A 24,549-nucleotide genomic window follows, 5' to 3' on the forward strand; every position below is an offset into this window, starting at 1 on the left:
CCCTTGATGAATTCAGAGAAGAGTATTTAAATAATGGTGTAACTCACTTTAAGATTCCTTCCTTCCCTCCCTTTTCTCATTGTTTTTTAATTATATATAATATATATATATTTATATAATATATTATTTATATATATTATATAATATATTATATATATATATATATATATATTATATATAATTATATATATTATATATTATATAATATATATATATATATTATATATATAATATATATTTATATATATTATAATATTTATATAATTTTTTAATTATATATTATATATAACAGAGGAGGGAGGTGTTTTTGGCTGCCAAGGTGGTTGCTGTTCTGAGACAGGCTGAGCACTGCTTTGCCAGCAGGAGGTGGTGAGTGATCTCCTTTGGTTTGTTTCTTGTCTCTTTCTTTCACCTACTAAGCTGTATTTTTGATCCGCAGTTTTTCTCAGCTTTACTCATCTTATTCTCCCATCCTGCTGTGGATGGAGCTGTGGCACAGCAGATGAGTGGCTGCTTTGCTGCTGGCCAGGGTCCACTCACCAGAAGAAATGGAAAGAAACGTTAGGTTGTGGTAGATGTAGAGAATAAGGATATGCTTTTTCTTGAAAAATCTTTACTTGGAAGTGATAAAATGGGAGCAGTTAGATATATGGATTAGAAGGAACAAGGAATTTCCCATTTATAGCTCACTGCTAGCAAATCCTGGGCTCTAGCATAACACTCCTGGACCTTCGTGACCTTAAAGGCAATCAGACAAAACTGGAGAACAGGAATCCAATGACACTGCTGTTCTGTCTCCATCCTGGGAAAGAAATTTCACTTCCTCCTGTCACACCCTTGTCAGCTGTGAATCATTTCCCTTCCTCAACACAATTCTCTTCCTACTTGTCTCCTTTTCTTTCTCTGCTCTCCCCAGATAGGACAGTTGATATAATCTGCACACTCAACAGGAAGATTATCAAATGTGGGTTTCCTCCTGTAATGGATTTTTTTGTCCTGGTTTCAGGTGAGACAAAGTTGAACTTTTTCCTTTATAGAGTCTGGTATAATGCTATGTTTTGGCTTCAGGAGAAAAAACAATGTTGATAGCACACTCATGTTTTAGTTGTTGCTGAGCAATGCTGTATGGAGCCAAGGACATCACAAGTTTTTCAGTTTCCTGTACTATCCTGCCAGCAAGGAGAGCTGAGGGGGCGTGAGGAATCAGGAAGGAACGGAACCATGACAGCTGACCTAACCTGGCCAAACAGGTATTCCATACCAAATGACATCACGTGGGGCGTGGGACTTGAAAAACAGTGAGGAATTGGCTGGGTGACCTGCCACTGCTTGGGGACTAGCTGAGCATTGGTCAGTGGGTGGTGAGCCATTGCTAGTGCATCACTTGTTCTGTATATAATACGATCATTACTATTATCTCTTTTTCCTCTTCCTTTTCTGTCTTAGTAAGTATTTTTTATCTCAACACGTGAGTTTTAGTTTTTTTGTTTCCATTGTTTTTTTTTTTTTTTTCCTGATTGCTTCTCCCATCGCACTGAGGGAGTATGGTTTGAGCAAACAACTGTGTGGTGCTTAGCTACCTGCTGGGTTAAACCACAACAACTTTCCATTAACTCATAAGGTAATTAGGGACACAAATTAACTGCTTTCCTTCCTTTTTTTTTCTCCCTCTTCTGTGTCTTAAGTATTTGAAAGACTTTCAACAAGAATTGTCCCAGTAGAGACCCAAAGACTGACATCATATGTTAGGATTTAGTGTTGTAACAATGAGCCAGGGCTTAATTAACCTTCTAGCCCTTTGGGAGACCTGAGACAGAGGATCTGGTTCCTCACAAAACGACTGCTGCTTCTCTTGCAGTTATTGAGCTCATTAATCTCTCTGGTACTGTACTTAGGCCTAAAGCTATATCTTATTTTGGTCAACTTAAGAGTGCTAAATATTTTACAGAGATAATGAAATTCCTTGCTCTGCCTTGCAGAGAACATCATTTAAACAAACTAGTAAGAGAAGAAAAATGAAATGGAAATTCAGGAGCAGAAATTGGGGTTAGATATGTGGACTTCCTGTGTTTATTTGACACCTGTGCCATGTGGGTTTGCACTTCAAAACATATAGGACAGGACAGAAGGGGACAAAGAAACTTACCTCTATTTGCTTATGTTAGCCACTGTACAATATATACGTACAGAAAATCTTAACCTAGCTCCTTTTTCTGATACAGTCCTCACCTTTCAAGTCAGACTTCATTCCTCCTCCTGGAACAAGTGCTCCCGAAAGCTGTAGAAACTACCCAAAACACACCTAACTAGAAGTCAGCCACATAGCATGATTCATGTTATACTGGTGGGACTGCCTGATGGCTGTGAGTACTGGGAGCATGAATCTGAGTGATCAATAAGAGCAAATATTAACTTAGACTTAACAATTATAGGAGGCATTCAAGGCAAGGCTGGACGTGGCTCTGGGCAGCCTGGTCTAGTGGTTGGCAACCTTGTACTCAGCAGCGGGGTTGAAACTCGATGATCTTTGAGGTCCTTTTCAACCCAGGCTGTTCTATGATTCTATGATAGCCACATAATTTTTTTTATGAAGGCAACTTTAAATTCTGTTTGATGCTACTGCAGAGAGAAGTGAAATCAGTGGAAGGTGACCTGGCTGAAAGATCAGTGTAGATATACAGTGTGAAATTAGGAAGAATAAACATCATCCATTGCTGTTGATAAACAGTTATACTTGAAGAACAGTTAGAAAGTTAGCAGGAAGAGCGTAGCTTGCATTTTCAAGTAAAAAAGTGAGTTTGTATCCCTCATTTTCAGAGGGAGTTCCTTTTTTCCAATGTGGTTTTCTTCCCAATAGTAGATTTCATGCACCCGGAATCCTCATCCTGTAAACATCCATCTAAGAGAGTTGATGGAGCATGCTGTGGCCCCTGTTCCCAACATAGCTACCTATGTGGAGAAACCAGTCTGCTTAGTAAGGAGGAAAGGAAAGGCTTGTGCATGTTTCTGTTTCGGTGATTTAAACTTCAGAAGCTGAGATGCACGCAGAAGTCTCTTCTTGGTCTCGTAGCACATACGGAGTCTTTTCATTCAGTCATACAGATGACTCCTAGGTTAATCTATTCCATTACAGTGCACCTCACAGTCAAGATCTATCACGGTGGTGACCTACTTGGGTACTGAGCCCACTGCTGTAATAAAAATGATAATGCTGATGCTTAGGAGAAGCACTTGCATGAGCAGCAGCTGGCTACAAACTGCCCCAAGTTCAGATCCTTCTCTCTCAAATTCTAGTGAATTTAAATAATTCATTATTTAAAGGGTAGGTATAATTCTGCCCTGCTGATGTGATTAGGGAAAAGTTTCAGACCCAAAAACTGGCTAGGGCTGTTTTAGTTTACTGGAAACATCTACACTGTGACTACAAAATCTAAAGAGATATAAATTCTGTGGTGACTAAAACCTTAATCCCACTGAACTACTGACCTTAGCTCTAATCTCTGAGAAAAGGGGACAAGCACTGTATGCTAACGGGAGATTTGCTGGAAGAGATTTGTATGTATTTAGCCCACCTTTGCCTGTTTTCATACCTGTGTTGGTTAGGTCTGTGTAGGATGGCCAACTTGATGAATGTATGGAATAAATAATGTTGGAGCTGACTGGAAGGAATTCATCATTTTCTACACATGTGTGTAACTGGTTTTTTGTGTTTCAGTAAATCATGTATTTGCCATATACTTATTAGTGATACTGTAAATAGATGTATAAATGCTGTCATTTTTAAAACTGCTGAGTTGCAGCGACATGATATACTTTACCTTTCAAAGTCCACCAGAAAAAAGTAATCAAGTGTTTACATTCAGCTGCTCACCTAGACATAGAGATCAGATATTTTATTGTGCTATATAAAACTTCTACAGTTTTGGCCTTGTAAAGTATTTTATATTTGACTGGGCTAAGGAAACAAAAAATCAAAGAAGTTTTGAGAAAATGCTGAAGAAAATGTTCAAAGAATTGGAAGTATCATTAATCCCCAGAACAACACAGTGTATGAAAGAAAAAACTGAGAATATTCACCTGCTGTATGGATTGAAACATGCTATATGGACACTGTAATCATTTTTGAAAGAACATTATAAGCCAAAGAAACAGTTAAGTTTGTGCTAAAAGAAAAATATATGACTTCTGTAAATACTCAAACACCGAAAGCAACTTAGCACAATGTTACTGCAATAAACAATTATGCGTAATACACAGATATTTTTAGCTCTACCTTAGGTTTACTTAGCTTTATACATGTATGAAGTGTTCTTCATTTTTTACCCTTTATGGTAAACAACTTTACAGTAGGCTCTGTATCTTAATTATTTCTATTGAAGATAGTCAAGTCTACGTCCTCTAAGTTCAGGAAATTACATTTAAGTTGAAGAAATTGCATGTTTCTGGGGTGAACAGTGACTGCAGTGAAACAAGAGCTAATTTTACGAGTACTTCAGCCTAATACAAAATAATCAGACCTGAAAGAAGTGCAATACCATATTATATCTATGTATGAAGAGACTTACACTGTAAATCCTTAAGCTTTGTGGGCCATATTCACTGGTACACTCCAGCTGCTATTTGTGGCTCTGAAACCAAGATGTACCAGTGCGTGGACCGGTTTTGCCCTTGCACCTCACTCACCTCCCTGTGCTTGCTGGCTCGTGCCACATACTCTGCTCCCTGCAATCATCCTGCTGGCCTCACACTCTGCAACAAGCCACCTTTCTTCAGGCCGAATTATAAACCAGCCATCTGTCACCTTACTCACTGTGATCTGTAAAGCCCATCTTCCACATGGCCTGCAACAGAATCAATGGGCACTTCTGAGGTCACTGAAAAAGCGGTGCAGGTGCACACGCTCACATCCAAATGCCTCTGACCACTGTGGGAATGGTTTAGGCTCTTCAGCGTTACGTATGCGCTTCAGAACCCTATGGTTAGTACAGAACCACAGGATGGTTTGGGCTGGAAGGGACCTCAAAGACCATCGAGTTCCAACACCCTGCCGTGGGCAGGGCTGCCCTCCACCAGTTCAGGCTGCTCAGGGCCCCACACAACCTGGCCTTGAGCACCTCCAGGGATGGGGCACCACAGCTTCTCTGGGCAGCCTGTGCCAGCGCCTCGCTGCCCTCTGGGGATAGCTTTTCCCCTAACACCTCGCCGCCCCGGCAGGCCCTGAACCCTCACAGCAGCGCCCCGCAGCGCCCGGCCCGCCCCGCGCAGGCGCACCGCCCCCCGGCCCGCCGCTGCCCGGCCCCGCTCCCCTTTCCCTCCGCCTGTCGGCAGCCGCGCCCGGCCCGGACGGCATCGCCCGTCGCCGGCCGTTCTCGGCGCTCCCCGGAAGCGGTAATGCTCCGCCGGTGATCCAGGAAGCGGATGAGCCCGCACGCCTTCCCCTCCGGAGCGGCGCGGCGGGGAAGGGGCGCGGGGGCCGCGAGCAGGCCCGGCGGCGGCACGGCCCGTGGCAGCCCCCCCGGCGGCGGCAGCGGCGTTTCCATGGCGCCGGGAGGGCGGGGGAGCCGGGGCTGAGGACCCCGCCCGCTCATGGACCCCGCCGCGGCGGCGGCCGGCGAGGAGAAGCCGCCGGTGATCTACACCATGGAGAACAAGCCCATCGTCACCTGTGAGTGCGGCCGGTGACGGGCCCGGCGGGGCGGGGAGGGCGGAGGGGCGGCGGCCTCCCGGCGGGGACAGCCCGCGGCTTTGTGTGCGGAAAATGGCACTGGGGAGCGGGCTGGGGGCCGCCCTGCCGCCCCTCCTCGTCGCCCTGCGTTCCTTGGGTGTGCGGGAGGATGGTGGTGAATAAGGAGCGTGGCTCGCGGGGTCGCAGGTACTCAGGGTGCAAACGTGGCAATAAAACTTACGCCCTGAACTTCTCGTCGGTGTAGTGCTGCCGAGGGTGAGGAGGAAGGCGTGCCTCTGCGGTGGGGAGGGCTCGCTACTGATGGGTTCCCGCTGACATTATAATTTAATCCTTAACTGTTGTGCCTCAGCTCCGTCTCTGAAAGGCAGACTGTGTTTAACGAGCCGTGTCCTGTGGTTCCAGTGATGGATTAGTTCCCTCAGGTGTAAAGCACAGCGTGTGGACACCGGTGCTCTGGTGGAAAACAGGAGCTCCTGTGCTCCTGCAGGTATAGAGGGTGGCACACGGAGTTCACTTAAACAGGTGAACCACAGCCATAGTGCTGCTAATGGATGGGGTTAGCCACAGAATTCTGTGTGCTTTAACAGGAGGTTCACCTCCCGACAGTGACATCAGAAAAGACAGAGTCAGAGTCATAGAATGTCCCCAGTTGGAAGGGACATATAAGGACCATCAAGTTCAACTCCAGGCTCCACACAGGACCACCCAAAATCAAACCCTATATCTGAGAGTTTTGTCCAGGCGCTCCTTGAACTCCGGCACTTGGGGTCATGTCCACTGCCCTGGGCAGCCTGTCCGATGCCCACCACCCTCTGGCGCAGACCCTTTCCCTAACCCCGGCTGCCCCTCCCCTGACACAGCTCCATGCCGTTCCCTCGGGCCCTGTCGCTGTCACAGAGAGCAGAGCTCAGCGCTGCCCCTCCGCTCCCTGTGAGGAGCTGCAGCCGCCATGAGGCCTCCCCTCAGCTCCTCTGCTCTGGGCTGGACACTCCGAGGGGCCTCAGCTGCTCCTCGTACCTCTGTTTGCACTTTATCAGTAGAGCCATGGTAATGCTATATGTGCTTGCAGAATAAAAACTGTTCCGCATTTTTGAGTTGTCTTAGTACAGAGTCAGCATCTACTGTATTCCCTGACTAATGATTTATGTCTTAGACTGATATTGATATCCAAGTGTAAACTCCTAACCACATAATTACAGAATTGTGCGTATAAATACCTATATTATTTTCTCCAGACTCTTTTATAAATGTGCTTTTCTTAAACTTTTTAATTAATTTTGGATGAAGCTCCTAAACTGAAATCAGTGATATCTTTACTGAATATTCTATCCTCACCTACTTCAAGACACCTTTGAAATCCATTTCAAATGTAAAGACAGAAAAATGTACATACTAGAAACACGTGAAGGATATAGTTGACTGTGCAGCCTGCTGTAGAGCACCTGCTTTTGCAGGGCCATTGGACTCCGTCTCCAGAGATTCTCTTCCAACCCATATCGTTCTGTGATCCCTGTTGGTGTCATGGTAGTATTCAGGCTGTGTTTGAGATGACCATGCATCATTTGTGTGCCTTGTTGCTGGACTACCAGGGTCATTTCTGGGGCTGTGAGCAACCATGACAGCAGTATGGCAATAAAACTTTTCTGATGTGAATTGGAATTGATCTGAGAAAACTGAATTCAAAAAATAAAGCTAATCGAGCAAAAGCGCTCAGAGATGACCTCTCTGGTGAATGTTGTAAGGGTGATTTGCTATCGTTTTTAAACAAACACTTGTTTTTAGTGGTGGGAACACATTTTGTTTCAGCAGCTTTAGTTTCCTTTCTTCTTTGTCCAGAGAATTGGACTTAGAGACTGTGCAACTTCAAACAAATGCATTCAACAAAAATGACTTCCGTGAGGGAAAGCTTTTCTGACCATCCATGAGCGGATGAGGCTTGGCCTTTCAGGAAAAATAATTGTTGGCTTTGTATTGGTTTGTTGGAAAGTGCATTCAAAACTACAATATTAGAAGCCATTCAGTTACTGCAACTTATCTTCTGTTTTGTTGTCCTGATTTCAGGCAGTTAAAGTTGTCTGGGATAAATGTCCTGGCCAGCAGGTGTACGTGAGGGGGAACAGACTGCAAGGAGAGGTGATGGAGTCTCCTTCTCTGGAGACTTATCTAAGACCTTCCTGGATGCTGTCCCACGTGGCCTGCTGTAGGGAACCTTCTTTAGCAGAGGAGTGGACTTGATGGTCTCCAGAGGTCCTTTCCAACCCCTTTGATTCAGTGATTCTTTGACTAACTTTTGACTGTGTGAAGATTAAGTAAGGTTGTGTCTCAGAACCCAAGTATTTCCCTTTGCTACAACGTTTAGATTAATCTCTGTCAGATAAACATTTGTATCGTGAAATGCTCCTGTTGACTTTCAGAGTTTATTTTTGGTAATTGAGAACTGAAAAGTTCTGTTCTTTTGGAATGAAACTTGTTTTCACAACACTGTACACACAGTGGTGTTTTGCAAACATACATTTTTACCTACTTGAGGTAAATTTGTGCCTATTTCCAAAGGAATGCATCTGTGGAGAAAAGAACTGATAGAGTTGTGCTTCCAAATCTATGAGTTTGTCTCTATTATAAAAGTAATTATTTGCCAGATTGGTACAATCCTGAATGTAGCACTCTTGGTATGTATGCTTCAGCCTACAGAATAAAAATGGCAGCTCCTATGTGGCTTGTATAATTGGTGCTTATAGCAAATGCAGTTTTTAACACTACTCTTTTCATATAACTAACGACTCTGAAGAGAGTTTCTTTAGGCAAGCAGATAACTGTATTTTGTATGAACTGTATTTTGTAGAATGGAAAAAGTAGTATATTCACAGACAGATGCTGTTCCTCTGTTGTTGTTTTTTCCGCCTTACCTCAAAATGGCAGCATCCCATCAAGTCATTCTCCTCAGTTAGGCCTGAGTGCCGTGATGACTTCTTTCCAGAATAGTTTGAAGCACATTTTTGTATTGTCAGTCTTAAACTCAGTAGGGACTTTCACTTATCCAGCTGTGGGTATTCTCACTGCGGTACATTACATTGCAAGCTCTCACCAGTCAGCCTCTAGCTTTCTCTCACTGCTGTAGAAATACTATTTTTAGCATTGTTAATTGTTTTTTATTTGAAGAGGCAGATTGAGCTTCAGACATCTTGGACTTTGGTATCTTCCTCGCAGTGCTGACTTTAAGCAAAGTAGATTGCTTTCTTAGCAAACCTGAACAATGTTGCTTGCATTTCCTGGATCGTATGTTAAATTAAATTTGAGAAAGTCTTTGGAACAGTAATATAATGTTCATTCAAATACATGCCAACCAGGTGTTCTGATTAAATAACTTGTCCTTATGTAGCTGGTTTACACTTCAATTATTTTCTGTCGTCCACATAAAGAGCAAGTTGAAGGCTGTAGACCATCTTGCTAAATGAAGTAATGTAATGGTTTTCTCAGTGCTTTTCTGCCAAGCTATTCCTTTGCAGTTATTGTCAAGCAGTTGTCGAATATTCCTTATCAATGTGTAGTATCTATTTATAAATATATATAACTGTGTGTATAATTTGTTCTCACTGTCATTGCTTGTAGTAGAAAGAACTTTCTATCTCTTTGGGGAGAATAGGTTGCAACGCTTTCATCTGAGCCGTGTTCAGAATGTGTTGTGATACGGCAAGAGCAAGATCATTGTGGGCCTGAGAATGGAAAATGTCTGCAAATATCTACAAGAACAGCATAAACAGAAAAGACTGATGAAAGGAAAGGGGATGTGGGGAGAGTTCTAAATCTTTTTCAAGTAAGAATGAATACCTGCGGTTAAGGATACTATTGTGGAATTGAAAGAGATTCAAAAGATCTTTCGTTACTAGTAGGCAGAGGTTTTAAAATGTGCCAAACGAGAAGTGGCACGTAGCCCAATTGATTGGTGATTTGCTGCTAGTGTGACCCTTTAAACAACTAAATCCTGCAGAAGTGTGTTCTGTCTGTTCGCAAACAGGCCTCCTGTCTGCACTGTAAGTCATTACTGCTGAGGAGGTGATCCGATATTATTCTCTACTTATGTCTAATTAGCTTTGTCGTGAGTAGAGGCAGCGTTTTCTTGTTAGTGTTAACTCCAATTTTATAAGCATAGTGGTGCAGCACTAAGATGGAAAAACTTACTAAAAGAAATTTCTTCTGCAGGTTACTAGTGAATTAGGTACAGTTTTTATATAGCAATTAAGATGTCTTGTATCTTAGCTTTCAGCCCTCTTTTGAAAATGAATCCAGATTGGGGAGCAGGAGGACCTTTTTAAAAACAAAAGCAAAAGAGCAAAACCCCCAAACAAACAACAAACGGAACCTTCCAAAACTTTAGATGGATACACTTATAACAGGCTTGTGAATTATGAAAAGAAAAATATCATAGCAGGACTTGTTACCGATTTAATAATAAATGAGATCAGAAGGATTAGGGTTGAACAATATTTGGAATGAAAGCTAAACAAATCCACTAAAGTGTAGTCCTGGCACTGTGCTCCTTCAAAGTTATTTAGAGCCTTTTGTCTCACTTGTCAGAATTTTTCACTGATATCAAAGAAAAATATTTGTCTGCTTTAGTCATCTGCCTTCAGAAGCGTGTGTGTATTTTTGTTTTTATTTTCTTAATGCTGCCTGTGTAGTTAGTTGATGGGTTGGAATGATTTCTTTCAGGAGGAAATATTGATTTGGGAATGTTCAGGTAGTTCACTGACAAGCATCTAGAAAGTCTGGGATGTGTTAGGGAAAAAAAAAAAATTAAAATTCTTGGGGATTTTGGTCGGTTTGGGATAGGTCTCAAAATGTTTTTATTGTTCTTGTGTGTCAGACAGCTGTCACAAAGAATACATGTTCCTATTGGGAATCTTGGACTTGATGTGCCAACATGCCACGGAGTAAAACAAGGAAGAAGGAATGGAGAAATGACAAACTTGGAACTAATAGCATAAAATTTCAATGAGAAGCTTGAACCTTTGTGTGGTCTTCTGGAGTTGTATTTTCTAGAGCGCTCAGCCACCTTACCGTTATGCTGTCACCTAAACAGAGGGTGTTTTGGCATTGGTTGTCCCTTTCAGTTCTTGGCTAACGTCACCCTTGAAATTTTTCCATAGGATTAGTTTTATGGTTATGAACTCCTGTGTAGGGATATAGCCTATTCCTGAACAACAGGTTGATACATTCTTTACTCGGTTATGCAGTGAGATTTACAGCCAGCTTCACAATCAGGATTGTGAAGAATATTATCAGAATATTGTAGAACTAAAGATGTACTCTTCTGGTTGTTTTAAGTGATAAGAGATGTTATTTCCTAGTTGTCATCTGTGTTGGGATATTTAGGTCTTGTTTAATTCTGTCAATTGTTTAGAAGAAGAAAATCCTTCTCTAAAAGGCTGTTGTGTTTAGTTGTGATAGGATTCCAAAATTATTTTTGTTTCCCATTCACACACATCCATCTTTCTCCTTTTCAGCCATGTCTGATCATCCTTTACGTGTTGGCTCTACTACTGACAGTCCTTTGAATGAAAGCTTAGTGCTGAGACTCATCCACCAAGATGAACTTGCTACAGTAAAATGGTGCTTAGGCATCCATCCATGTTGTTTGTATTTCTTGTGTGTGTGTCTTTGTTTGTTTAAGAAAATAACAAATTTAAAGCCATTCTCAGACTTTAACCTTTTTTATTCCCTGTTCCCCTCCCTCCCCGGACTTTGGAGTTTGCTGTAAATTGAAATTCCAGGAGTACTTATTTTCTTGGAATGTTTCATTCAAAATTCAGTTAGATGCAAGGGAAAATTCGTGTGTGGGGATTTTTTTTGTTTGTTCATTTTTTGTCTTGTTTTTTAAAATATTTTAGGAAGTAGATCATGCATGCAGCAAGTGCTAATGCTTCAGGGATGCAGGCAGAACAGAGTGATACTTCTACAATATTTCATGCCTCTTGGGTCCTGAGAATCTTGCACAATAACTCTCCTGAACAACCCTGATCTTCCAGAAATTTTTGTTCTGTTATTCGGGAAGGTTATGCTCTTACTGTCTGCTTATTGTGATGTTCTCCACTTCCACTCCAGCATTCCCATAGCAGGCAGTTCACAAATTGATCTGCATCTTGCCAGTCCTGTGGTCCTTTCCTAGTTTGTACTACCAACTCATAGAATCATAGAATGGTTTGGGTTGGAAGGTACCTTTAAGAGCATCTCGTTCCAACCCCCCTGCTATTGGCAGGGACACCTCCCTCTAGACCAGGTTGCTCACAGCCCCATCCAGCCTGGCCTTGAATGCTTCCAGGGAGGGGGCACCCACAACTCATCTGATGTTTGCCCTGTGTCAGTTCTGCGCTAGCTCTGCCTGCTGATAACTTCTCTTTCGGTGTTTGATGAAATGGCTCAAACTTGCTGATGACAGTAGATAAAGGGTCTAGTCCTTTGGGTATTTGTAATACTCGGTGGCTGTGTTTGGTCCGTATTCAAAAGATAAGCTGATGTAGTTTGCATTGGAGGTCTGTTCTCCTTTTTCCTCTGACTGTTAAGGATAGCCTTGCATGGATCACAAATGTGTTCTTAGATGTATTTTATATGCCCTCAAATCTAATGCAGGAGAAAAAGCTAATTAAAATAAATTAGTTTTAAAATGAATATAATCTTCCTTCAGCTTATAATGTGACGTGATTGTCTGTAATAGGAGGGCACTTAAATACATATTACCATTTAGTACCTTTTCTGTATTATGGAAATAATCTTTTTATAAGAGGTTGCATTCTCAGGCATTCTTGGGTGCAAATTGGATCTTTAGGTGCAGTACGGAAAGAGCACTTTGCTGTGCTCCAGAGGCAAAATCTGTAGTTCTCCTTTCTTTGTGTCGGGTTCCAAGCTTCCTGGGCTATCGCTTTGGTGTGGTCAGCGTGCTGTTGCTAAATCACTGAGCCATATTTCACTTTCTACGGGCAGTAATGAGTTGCGAATCAATAAACAGTTTTTTATGGCCCATCTCATGGAGATGTTGTAACTTGGTATGAGATAGCATTAAGCAGGATAGCCAACACTTGTTTCGATATTCATTTCAGAATTTGTTTATAGTATTAAATTAAAGATTTGGTGTGCTACACTTAATTCAAACAGAGCAGGATGAAGTGCACAGTCGAGAGTGAAGTGCTTGTTCAGTAACTTTCTGGAGACTTCAGGCTAAAGCAGTAATCATAGAGTGACTATTTGTTTATTTTTAAGCAATGTTAGGAAATGGTATCACTGAAGAACAGCTGTTTTGGTCAGATGTTAGGACACCTGGGTTTGCTTATTCTGGTGTTTAATCAGACTTGTTTGTTTAGTATGTGATGATTGCATTATGCTAGTGGCTGGTAATCAAAGTGGTATATTAAATGAGAAAATTAGGAGAAGGTGGGTGGACTGTAAAAGGATTCCTAACCTAATTCCCAGCCAGAGGAGGGCCACGAAGATGATCAGAGGGCTGGAGCACCTCCCCTACGAAGACAGGCTGAGGGAGCTGGGCTTGTTCAGCCTGGAGAAGAGAAGGCTGCGGGGTGACCTCATTGCAGCCTTCCAGTATTTAAAAGGGGATTATAAAAAGGAGGGGAATCAACTTTTTACAAGGGTAGACAGTGATAAGACAAGGGGGAATGGTTTTAAGCTCAAGACGGGAAGGTTTAGATTGGATGTCAGGGGGAAGTTCTTTACAGAGAGAGTGGTGAGGTGCTGGAACAGGCTGCCCAGAGAGGCTGTGAATGCTCCATCCCTGGAGGTGTTCAGTGCCAGGTTGGATGGGGCCCTGGGCAGCCTGGTCTAGTACCAGATCTGGAGGTTGGTGGCCCTGCCTGTTGCAAGGGGATTGGAACTTGATCCTTGGGGTCCCTTCCAACCCAAGCCATTCTGTGATTCCATGATTCTAATTAAAGTTTGGTAAGCTCCTGTGGAAGCAATTCCTTGTTCTGTGCATGATGGGAGGGAGAAGAGAGGATGTCAGGTCCTTCTCCAGCCTTAGCTCTCTGTTCCACAGAAAGGTAAGAAGATCCTTTGTTCAGGTTGGGCTGTACAAAGACAAGTGGTTCTAAAGAGGAAACGTGGAAAACTGCCAGGAAATAGCCGACTTGCTGTATGCCTGTTTAACGTGGTAATTGGAAAACATAACTCTTCAGCTCCAGAGATTCTGGGAAGGGTGTGGGGGAAGGAGAGTGGAGAATGTGGAGCTTCTGGAGGAAGAAGAAGGGATTTTTAAAAGAAATTAATTTGCAGTCTCAGATAGAGGAGAATGCGGCCATTCAAAGATAAAGCTGTAGGGAGCAGAAGAGAAGAGAATCCACAGGGAAGAGAGCAATAGCTGGGATAATTTCAGGGCAACATGCAGATGAGAGATAGAATAAATGATACCACAGCTAGTATGGGCCAGGTCATTTTCCTAACATTAGAAGGCACGTGTGGCATAATAGGTATTAGAACTCTGATCAAATGCTGTGAAATACATATTTATGGCCTTACTCCTCTTCTCATTTGCATGTGTTTATTTGCCAGAACTGACGTGCAGTATTTTCTCTTTAATCATGGTGGACTATTGAGGCATTATACCTTGTCTAGTATGGTTGGCTCCTCAGTTTGGTTTCAAGTGTGTCTGACAAAATACCTCGTTCCAGAATTCACCATCGCTTTGCTCGAAAATGCCGATAAGCATTAGAAGTTGAGAGAACTTAACTTTAAACCTGTTTCCTCCTGGTATCGTCCCTGCACTTGAAGGAAATGAATTTTAAAATTGATATTTGTTGGGTTGCTGATAGTATATTTTCTTGTACGGTGGACCCTGTGTTTTAGTTTACCTTGTGTATAAGCAGCTGCTCCAGTGGTGTTGGCATTTAATGCAGTTGTTAAAGCCAAAGTGATTCAGATATAACCTCAGGCCTGGGTACTTTTGCAGGGACAGCTCCAGGGGCCTGGAGCCTTGTCTTTCTGAAGGTGGCAGAAGGCTGCTCTGTACTAGCAGCAGCTATATGGAAAATTGTAATGGGAAGTTATAACAGCATATGTATTATGTGCCTTGCTCAAGTGTTGTATTTGTGCTAGACTCCAGTGTCCACACAGCAGATAAAAATACAGCTTTTTTTATTGAAGCAAGTGGAGCATATCTTATTAATATTTTTTTTCGTAATTTACACATGCTGATAAATTATTGTATTTCACGTTTAGGTGCTGGAGATCAGAATTTATTTACTTCCCTGTATCCTACGCTTTCTCAGCAACTTCCAAGAGAACCCATGGAATGGAGGAGGTAAATTTGCATTTGATTCTATAGTACTATTTCAGGATGTTACTAGACTTGGGAAAGTGTGCCATTGTGCTGTGGGAAGCTTTTACCGTAAAGTGAGTCATATATGGCAACTGCCTTAATTAAAATAGGGTAAATATTCAGTATGCTCACTTCTGCACTTCAGCTGTGTTGAACTTCACCTGAAGAAAAATAATAGTAGTGCTGTGTTTCTTTTTGTTGTTGTTGTTTTGGTATGGTCCTTGATGCGCTTCAGCTGTTTTGAAAGCGATATGCTGGTCTTTTTCATGAGAATGTAGGTAGAATTTTAGATGAAACTTCCTGCAGAATGCTTGGTATGGCCTACTGTGTTCTGGTGGAGGAAAATATTTTGGGAATTTTCTTGTTTGGAGTGTTCTACTTCTGGAGGTTTTGGAGCTATAGAAAATCTTTTAATGAAAGCTGAAAAGCTTCTAGCTGCTGTTCTTGTAAAAATGAGCATCTATAACCCTTCAAGTGATACCGTATTTTAGCTAACTTTATATAAACTACAGTAAGCATGGTTTTTGAGTTTCCAATGCTAGAGCATTTCAGTTTATTCCTCTTCAACAAAATCCATTTTCGTTTTTGAGTTCTGCTACATGTCTCGTTTGCTGATTTCAGTTTTTGAATTTTTCAGGTCTTACGGCCGTGCTCCAAAGATGATTCATCTAGAATCAAACTTTGTTCAGTTTAAAGAGGAGCTACTACCCAAAGAGGGGAATAAGGCTCTTCTGACTTTTCCCTTTCTTCACATTTATTGGACAGAATGTTGTGTAAGTATAGGAAAATAAAATTAAATTGTTTTGACTTTCCACTTGCCTTCTCTGTTGTTTTTTTTACTTGCTTTTCATGGTTGCCCGAACAATTAAGTTTGCAATGCATAAACATGCATACCCAATATATCAGAAACTTTGTCAACTTAAGTACTTTTTTGCTATAAGTGGTATTTGTTGTGTTGCTTGACGCTAAGGGGACAGGCTTTTGAGTAGCCTATTTTCAGCATTTTGTCATTTAAAAAAAAACCAAGGTCTAACAGTGTTATTGCAGTAGTACACAGCGCATTTGCTATGTGGTACAGATTATTTCGGTTATGATGTCTTCATGAGGTTAAATCTTAAAAAGAATGCATATTTTATTTCATCTTCTGCGTATGTTGGCTGTTAGTATGCATCAGTGGTCTAAACTGGTGTATTGGGTTCAGATGGAAAAGTTTTGGTAGCAGAGGACTGCAGGGGTGACCTGTGTGCACAGAGCCCAGTAGCTGCCCTATGTCAGAGCGAAGCCAGCTCTTGCTGCTCCAAAAGGGACCATTGCTGGGCAGAGCTGAGCTGTGAGTGTCACTGGGCATGCTCTGGGAGAGCAGATTTAAGGGAGGGAAGAACTGCTGCGCAACAGCAGCTGGGAGAGAGGAGTGAGAATTGTGAGAGCATCAGCCTTGAAGGCACCAAGGTCAGTGCAGAAGGAGAGCAGGAGGTGCTCTAGGCACAAAGTAGTAGTTCCTTGCAGCTCAGGAGAGGCCCATGGAGGAGCAGGCTGTGAAAGCACTACAACTGAGCAATATTCGGAAGGTCTTAATTCTGTTTATCTGAAGTCCACTGCTTAGAAATTGGTCTCTGTTATGAATTAGTTATGCAACTGAAGGACAGAGATAACATCTGATCTGTGACCAAACAAAGGTATTCCTAACAGGTTTAAGAGTTGTCTGAATTAATTTGTTGAGAAACAACAAAAAATGCCAAACAACCTTCTGTGTTTTTTTTTTTTTTTTAAACAAATGAAAAAGCTAGCCTTCCTTCCCCTCCAACTTGTAAACATTTTAAGATTTGAGCTGTGTTAGAAGGCACAAACGTCACACTTCTGTTATTATACAAGAATATAACAGTGTAGCTTTTTGATGTCAAACGTGCTCATGTTGTAAAGTTTAAGAATATAAAGGATTATACCAAAGTCTAATCAGTACTCTGATTAGTACAAGGTTGCCAATCACTAAGTCTAGAGAATTATGCCAAGTACTCTTAATCAACGTACTAGAAATAAATGAAATTCAAAGACCAAAAACCTTACCGTACTTTGGCTCATTTGGTTTCTCCCAATAAGTAAATCTATTGTCACCAATTCTGTTTGATAAGCCTTTATATTTTTCTTCTGTTGGAATAAAAGTACAAAAGTTGCCTTTTGAAATTGTTGAGAATGACTGTTTGCTTTGGTGATTCACCACTTCTCACCTCAGGACACGGAAGTGTACAAAACTACAGTCAAGGATGACATCACCAAGTGGCAGAACGTTCTCAAAGCTCACAACTCAGTGGACTGGCTAATCGTGGTAGTTGAGAGTGATGCCAAGAAAAAGAACAAAACAAATATCCTTCCCCGAACCTCTATAGTAGATAAAATAAGAAATGACTTCTGTAACAAACAAAGTGACAGGTAAGGAATCTTTTAACTGCGAACTTTTAAACCTTCTACTAGTGTGTGCTGATTTAAAAGCTCAACTTCCCTATGTAACAGATTCCTTGCTCTTTATAGGATCTTCTCTGATGTCCAGCATCCAAAACAATAAAGGGAGGAGTTTATTTTCAGTTCCTCATGGATTAGTGGTGTCTTTGAAATGTCTCAAGAATATTTCAAATACACTGAAATCTCATGGCTAATCTTGGTTGAAGGGGAATTGCATGCTAGTATCGTTTTTTAGAACTCAGGTGCAAAAATGTTATCAGAACTATGGGTTATGGTAGTGGGGTGAGAGGGGGAACATGAAGCTGGCATCGTTAACTTTTTTACCATTGTTCTCCTTACTTTTCACTTAATAAACCACCTTTCCAGTATGAAATAATTGATTTAAAAGCAGCTGAAGAAACTGAATTTATTCTAAGGAAAATAATAGTGAAAAAAAACCTATGAAACTGTTTCTGCCTTCATTAAAGCCAACAACATACACAAATCTTAATTTGAAACTAACTTAAATAAATACCTTCTTCCTTATTCTGCAGCATTGCATGGATTATATTATGTATTTTCATTTTGTTGTAATCTCAAGAGCTAACTTTAAGTAGGAGACTTTCCCCCTGAGGAATGGGTAATGGTTGAAAGGGGTAGTTGAAAGCACTCATTGTACCTTAGTGTGAGCTGCCGGTGACGGACTGACAGGTCAGTATATCATAACATGCTGTACGTTGGCGGCAATTTGTTTGTACCCACTCAATGTTTGATATATTGCGGGGCTACTTGGGCAAATGGTCTGGACAACTCCAAATCATTTTGCTTTTATTATCCCATGGCAAAGTGATTAAATCAAGCAGTTAGAAAACATTACTTTTCTAACGGGAATGGTGTTCTGTTTGAATAAGAGACTTTTCTGCCTGTAAAGATGTCTGTACTCTTTTTGACTGTTATTAGATTATGGTATAAAAATTGAGGAAATAAATGCTCTCAGTAAGGCTTATTTGTCTGTGAATTACTGTGATCTGCTAAGTACTTATTAAAAAAAAAAAAAACAAAACAAAAAACAGTGAAAGTGCTAGCACATAGTGTGTAAAACAAATGGACATCCTGCAAGAATATACTTTTATGATCTAACAGATCTTGATTTCTGTCCTGCGTAGTATTTGCCAAGAGTAACTATAATTGTTCTGCTGATCCTATTTCTAGGCAGGCTTTTTTCCTTTGTTTGCTACAACATTATTACTCGTGTTTAAGTAGTTGGAATAATGTATCCATTATTTGATTTTTATTAAAATGAAAACAAAAAAAGTAAAGCTTTGAATTCATTCATTTTGTGGAAAACTCTTTAGTCTTCTCTGTAAACTATGTCACAGCCTTAAACATACATGGAAAAGTGTAAGAAGCAAGCAAAAAAACGAAACCACTCTACCCCCTTTCCTTCTCTCCCTCCCAAACTTTTTTCTTTGATTAGTGTTGAATTAAAAGCTAAATTTTATTCACAGTGAACCTGTCAGATGTGCACAGTATTACAGCTGTGCACTTATATGTAAAATTTTTATTTTATACCTCCCCCAAAATAATTTTCATCAATCTTTTTACAGATGTGTGGTACTTTCAGACCCTTTGAAAGACTCTTCCCGTTCTCAGGAATCTTGGAATGCCTTCCTGACCAAACTCAGGACATTGCTTCTCATGTCTTTTACCAAGAACTTAGGCAAGTTTGAAGATGACATGAGAACTTTGAGAGAAAAAAGGACTGAACCAGGATGGAGCTTCTGCGAGTATTTCATGGTCCAGGTAAGAGTGTTTTTCTTTATTCTTTTTTTTTGTGAATAGGCAAAAAAGTGCTGTGTGATTTAGTTCTAATAATTGATTGTCTTTCTGTTATTTTTAATGCTCTGTTCATTCTTTGAGGTAGGAGGGGATTGGGGCGATGAAGACTAATATAAAAGCAACATTTTCAGATCGGCAAGCCTGAAGAGGTTGTGCACATAAACCTGCTGCAAACGAAGTTTTATGAATCTCAACTGTCACAAACACAAATTCCATGTAGAAAATATTGTGAATTTTGGATAAATGTCCTATCAATGTGATTGTACAAAAACATTCAAACTTGTAGTTGGTATTTAATGCAGATATCTCTATGCTTTCTTTGCTTAGTTTATTAACAGTATGTATGGAGAAGCATCTGTTTTGAGTAAGGCCAAATAGAGAATGGCCTCAGATTCCTGTTTTTTATATTTCTAAGTATGTCTGCTTTAGCTGATATAGAGAAAACCAAAAAAATCTTATTCAGTAGAACTAAAGTTTTGATTCTTTTGAATTTTTCAGTCATTGTATAGTTCCCTTTCCAACACTAATTTCACATCATCTTCATGTCTTCTCTGATTTCATCTGCTATCACTTTGTTGTGATGTATCTACTTCTCAGACTCTTTCTACCTATAGTTTTTGGTCTCTTCTCTGTGTACTGCAAAACCTTTACTGATACTGCAATGGTGCTTTCATGGTGTAAACACGAGATATTATTACTGTTACAGGAGATGACTATTCGGTAGGTTTTTTTTTAAACTTGAACTTTCAATAGATGTGTGAACAATATCATGTAATGAATCAGCATCTGAATGCACAATGGAATGAACTGGCATAGCTGTATGTTTGTAGCTTTATCGTTAACCTCATTGTGTTAGGAGGAAAGGGTGCATCCTCTTCAGTGGCAGATTTTTCTGTTGTATGTGATTAAGTGGAAGAAGAAAAATGTTGGAAATAGTACATCCTGGAGCTCTGTGCGAACGTGGAGGCAGCTTATAATAGCAAACACAACTAGTATCCATAATGTGCTCATTGTTTTGCTTGTGTGTCAAAAGGAAGAACTGGCCTTTGTCTTTGAGATGCTGCAGCAGTTTGAGGATGCGCTAGTGCAGTATGATGAACTGGATGCCTTGTTTTCTCAGTACGTTGTCAACTTTGGGGCTGGTGGTAAGTGTCTTAAAAGGGTAAATGTTAACCTTATTCATTTATTTGCTGTGCTTCTGCCAAAAGACAATGATGCCTTGGGTACCATGTGTGTACATGGAGAAAGAGGTGGTACGTTGCAGTGAAGATGTGCTAGGCAGTTTGTGCCCTTGTTATACGTTATACGCAAACTCGGTATATCCTCTTAGTTTTTACTTTTAAGCCTCAGAAATGAAAAGCAATTTTTTATGAAAAGCTGCATTGTGCTTTTATTCAATGATTGTTATAAACAGAGCTCTGAGCCTCTGTAATTACCTGAGTTTCGATCTGGCTGGGATGCAGTTGCTGTTATCACAGCTCACTTCTGAGTTACTTAATAAAGAGCTTCTGCAACAAATGCATCCAGTTTTGCTTCAAGTTACATGAGGTATTTCCGTTCAGTTTTGTAGTGATTACTGCAGAAGATGAAACCTTCTCTTCACAAAAAATTACAAGAAATATCAAATAACTTGCGACTGTTTTAATGAGCTGAAGTATGTGGTGTTATGTAAGATCTTTCATCAGGTACATGTTATAATCCTAGTGAAAATACAGTACAGTGAAATGTATTTATCCTGACTGAACTTGATGCTAAACCTGAAAGTGAGGACATATGTATCAGTGGTGGCTGAGTAAGAAAGACATAAGTGGATAAAACTGGTTTGTCTGGAACTTCATTTAGGAAGAATTACTGAGTAATACATTACAAACTAAGTCACACTGTACTAATAATAAGAAATATACAATTAAGACGAAATGCATGCGGCATTTGAATGTTCTGAAATTGTTGTTAACTTAGCTATGGAATTTCTGTTGTTCAGTTTTTAAAGTTAAGACATCAAGTTTATCAAGTAACTTAAGAAAGAATAAGCAAGTTTGCAACCTAGGGGTGGGGGGCAGAAAAAGAGACTTTAACAGCAGTGATTGATTCTTGGATATTAACTTTATTTATTTAGATGGTGCAAACTGGCTGACATTTTTTTGCCAGCCAGTGAGGAGCTGGAACGGTTTAATTCTCCGAAAACCAATAGACATGGAGAAGAGAGAGTTAATTCAGAATCAAGAAGCTACTCTGCTGGACTTGCGTAGTTATTTATTTTCTCGCCAGTGCACGTTGTTAATCTTCCTGCAGAGGCCATGGGAAGTTTCCCAGCGAGCATTGGAGCTTCTTCACAACTGTGTGCAAGAACTCAAGCTATTAGAAGTGAGTTTGAGTAATATATTCAGTAATGCAAATGATTTTATCCAATAATGATCTAAGAACGTTTTTCAAGTCTAGATATTGGCCACCAAAATACAGTAAGCGCAGTCTGTGTAATATTAAAATGATGCAGTAATACCTGATTGCAACAGTGCTGGAGTTGAGCGTTTCATCATGAGATTGTCTTTGGAAAGAAGTTGGAGACATCGCATCTGGAAAACCTAAACCTGTATTAGGTGACTTTCTAGGTGAAGACTAGAATATTTTAACTTCCTAAGGTGATAGGTGATTTCTCTTATTTCCTGGTTTTATTACTGAGCTCTCGAGCTACAGTTCAAATAGACTGAAATCTCTGAACAACGTTGTGTTGAAGAAAGTAAGATGGTAAGTAAGAAAGTTAATGTATTGTTATGCGGGCTAGTAGTTTGCAGCAAAGTACAGTTCTGAACTTTAAACATTAATCTACAGTAGGGCTTCTTATTGCTGTGCAAATTGATATTGTTTTGATCACATTTTGTGGTTCTTGTTTTATAATTCCTTCTGGTGCCCAGTAATACTCTTTTATGCTTTGCGTCTCCCTGTGGCTGTCTCATCTAATGACAGAAGGAATAGACAAACGTGTGACTTCACTCAGAGCTTTTTGTCGTGCTGCATGCCACAGTGCTTCCCCCCTGACATTCACGCTGCAATTTGTACTAGTGTTTTTAATCCTCTAAAGGAATATTGTACACCAATCATACTTTTGTCTATTACCATAGATATTTTTAATTGACATATGTCGTTAAGAATAGCGTAGTCCACATTAGGAGACTTGCAGACTTTGCTTTGTGACTCATGCTCCTCTTTAATCCCATGAGTATCTGGTTTTCTGCAAGTTTTGTCTGTGCTATTATAGCAGTAAGTGCTAACTTCTGACTGCCTGAGGCTTGTTAGTAAGTTCCATAAGATACTTTGCTGTATTTAAGAACAGAAAGTCTACTTCAAATGTGTTGCCTTTTAAAATGCCACCCTCACGTCTTCTAAAACTTACTTAAAATTCCCATGTGAAGCATGTGTGATGGGATTTGTTGTTTGTTTACTTTATCTTTCTAAAATAAATACAACCAGACTTCTGAATCTCTGAAGGTACTTCCTGCAATTCCCCTCTTCCTTCCACTGCCCAAGTGTGCCACTCTGGTGTCTGGGGCTCTTCCCTGCACCTTTTCTATTTGTGATGTTTCTGCGTTAATATGTGGTGATCCAAACTGAATGGAGATATCGAGGCTTTGAGACAGGGGTGTGTATTTGTGAATGTAGTGCTATCCCTGTTGTCATGCCTCTTATTATTACAGGCATACCTCTTAATATGGCTTGATGCCAGTGAACACACAGGTGAAATCTGAGCAAGTCTGTTTTTATGGTCTTTCACTTCCTGAAAATTCTTTCAGAATTCATTTTTTTTCCCCTAATGTGTTGTGCTTCTATGTTGAGCTTTCCTGTTACAGTAGTCAATTATCTAGTTTATTTAAGTCTTGAAATCCATCATAATCTTTCTAAAAGGAATGTTTTTGCATTGGTTGTTAGTAAGATTTTGAGATACCATTACTGTGACTTTATTCCAGTTGTGCTAATTTTTATCTTGATTGTTCTGTTACCAAACTCCTCTCACTTTCCCCATTGCATTATGGCTGATAATTCCTTCCTGGTTTTGGTTTTTGGTTATGGATTGTTTTTGTTTGTTTGTTTGTTTGTTTTTTAATTAGTTGTCCATGACAGATATCATTTGATTAACAAACTCATTGTGGTGAAGGACACCTAGACTCCCTTCTTTTTTTTTTCTTCAGGTTTTTAGTCTACTTCTTAGTGTACTTTTAATTTTAGTATTAGTTAGATCTGATGTCTCCTTACAAAAGTAGTAGCATGTCTACAGAACTGTTCTCCTAACTCTGTTTTCATTAGACTTAAATTTTCAAAAAGTTACAAACTTCAAAGTACTAGAACCTGTTAGGCCTCTTTTGCTTTTCTTTCATCCTGATTTCTACGTCAAATCTAATTCATGTAATCGTTATTAATAATTTTGTTAGTCATTATGGCTTCAGGATCTGGTTTTATGTGTGTTATTTAGGAACCCAGTGAAGAGCTGGCCTCTTTTTTGTGTGTTTTTAGAGTTAGTTCTTCCAAGAGGCTTTGTTATATTGTATCAAGAAAAGTAATTTTCTGACGTATTCAGGCTTCTGACTAATGTTTATTTCTCAGTTAATTTTTTCCTGTTTATCTTCAGGTCTCTGTTCCTCCTGGAGCTTTGGATTGTTGGGTATTTTTGAGTTGCTTGGAGGTCTTACAAAGAATAGAAGGCTGCTGTGATAGGGCTCAAATAGATGCAAATGTTTCACACACAGTTGGTTTATGGAGCTATGCTACAGAGAAGGTGAGTAAACAAAGTGTTGCACTTGTGAAGTTTCGATTTTGAAGTAGGCCATTTGTTTCTGTGGAGCAGAATTCTTGTGTTTTCTTGTGGAACTTGTGACATATGGTTCTGTCTATTCTGAGTGAGACATGCAGGTTTGTCATCCAGTTGCTCCACAGGTGGATGAGACCTGGGAATTACTAGAATTATGTTCATTTCTTTGGAGGAGTGGAAATGAGGAAACATTTCATGTCATATAACTTGTCTAGCACTAACTCTTCCACCAACCTTTCCAATCCTCCTCTGCCAATAGTTTGATAATGTTTGGCTAATTAAGCTCCAGAATGAATGCTGTTGTTGTTGACTAAGAGAAGGAACATCTATTTCAATTATAGCAGATGTTGACGAGATTTAGATGCCTTTAATATTCTTAATAGAGATTACAGCAATCTGTTTACATGGTTCATTATTTTTACAGCATGTTAGTATGCCAATAATATACTTTAAACTTTACTGAATGTA

The 24,549-nt window shown here is 40.2% G+C and overlaps 1 protein-coding gene and 1 long non-coding RNA gene across 3 annotated transcripts in view; one reads left to right on the top strand and one right to left on the bottom strand.

Annotated features, from left to right (window-relative positions):
* Window positions 1,005-6,173, bottom strand: LOC110403615. The gene is made up of 3 exons (XR_002441758.1): window positions 5,907-6,173; window positions 4,684-4,841; window positions 1,005-3,871 (listed from the first exon to the last, which is right to left on the bottom strand). It is a non-coding gene; the product is annotated as an uncharacterized LOC110403615 (long non-coding RNA).
* The window catches only part of TRAPPC10 (trafficking protein particle complex 10), a 41,508-nt gene continuing 22,267 nt past the window's right edge, over window positions 5,309-24,549 (top strand). Inside the window, exons 1-8 of one of the 2 annotated variants that reach the window (XM_021406953.1) lie at window positions 5,309-5,665; window positions 14,906-14,987; window positions 15,643-15,778; window positions 17,236-17,432; window positions 19,049-19,244; window positions 20,314-20,425; window positions 21,397-21,644; window positions 23,902-24,048. In XM_021406953.1, the coding sequence (XP_021262628.1) occupies window positions 5,587-5,665; window positions 14,906-14,987; window positions 15,643-15,778; window positions 17,236-17,432; window positions 19,049-19,244; window positions 20,314-20,425; window positions 21,397-21,644; window positions 23,902-24,048 (1,197 nt within the window). In that variant the 5' untranslated portion in view covers window positions 5,309-5,586. The remainder of the gene's footprint in view (window positions 5,666-14,905; window positions 14,988-15,642; window positions 15,779-17,235; window positions 17,433-19,048; window positions 19,245-20,313; window positions 20,426-21,396; window positions 21,645-23,901; window positions 24,049-24,549) is intronic. The other variant, XM_021406944.1, reaches the window with a different exon arrangement.

Source organism: Numida meleagris, chromosome 1 (assembly GCF_002078875.1).
Source record: "Numida meleagris isolate 19003 breed g44 Domestic line chromosome 1, NumMel1.0, whole genome shotgun sequence".
Taxonomy (NCBI): Eukaryota; Metazoa; Chordata; class Aves; order Galliformes; family Numididae; genus Numida; species Numida meleagris.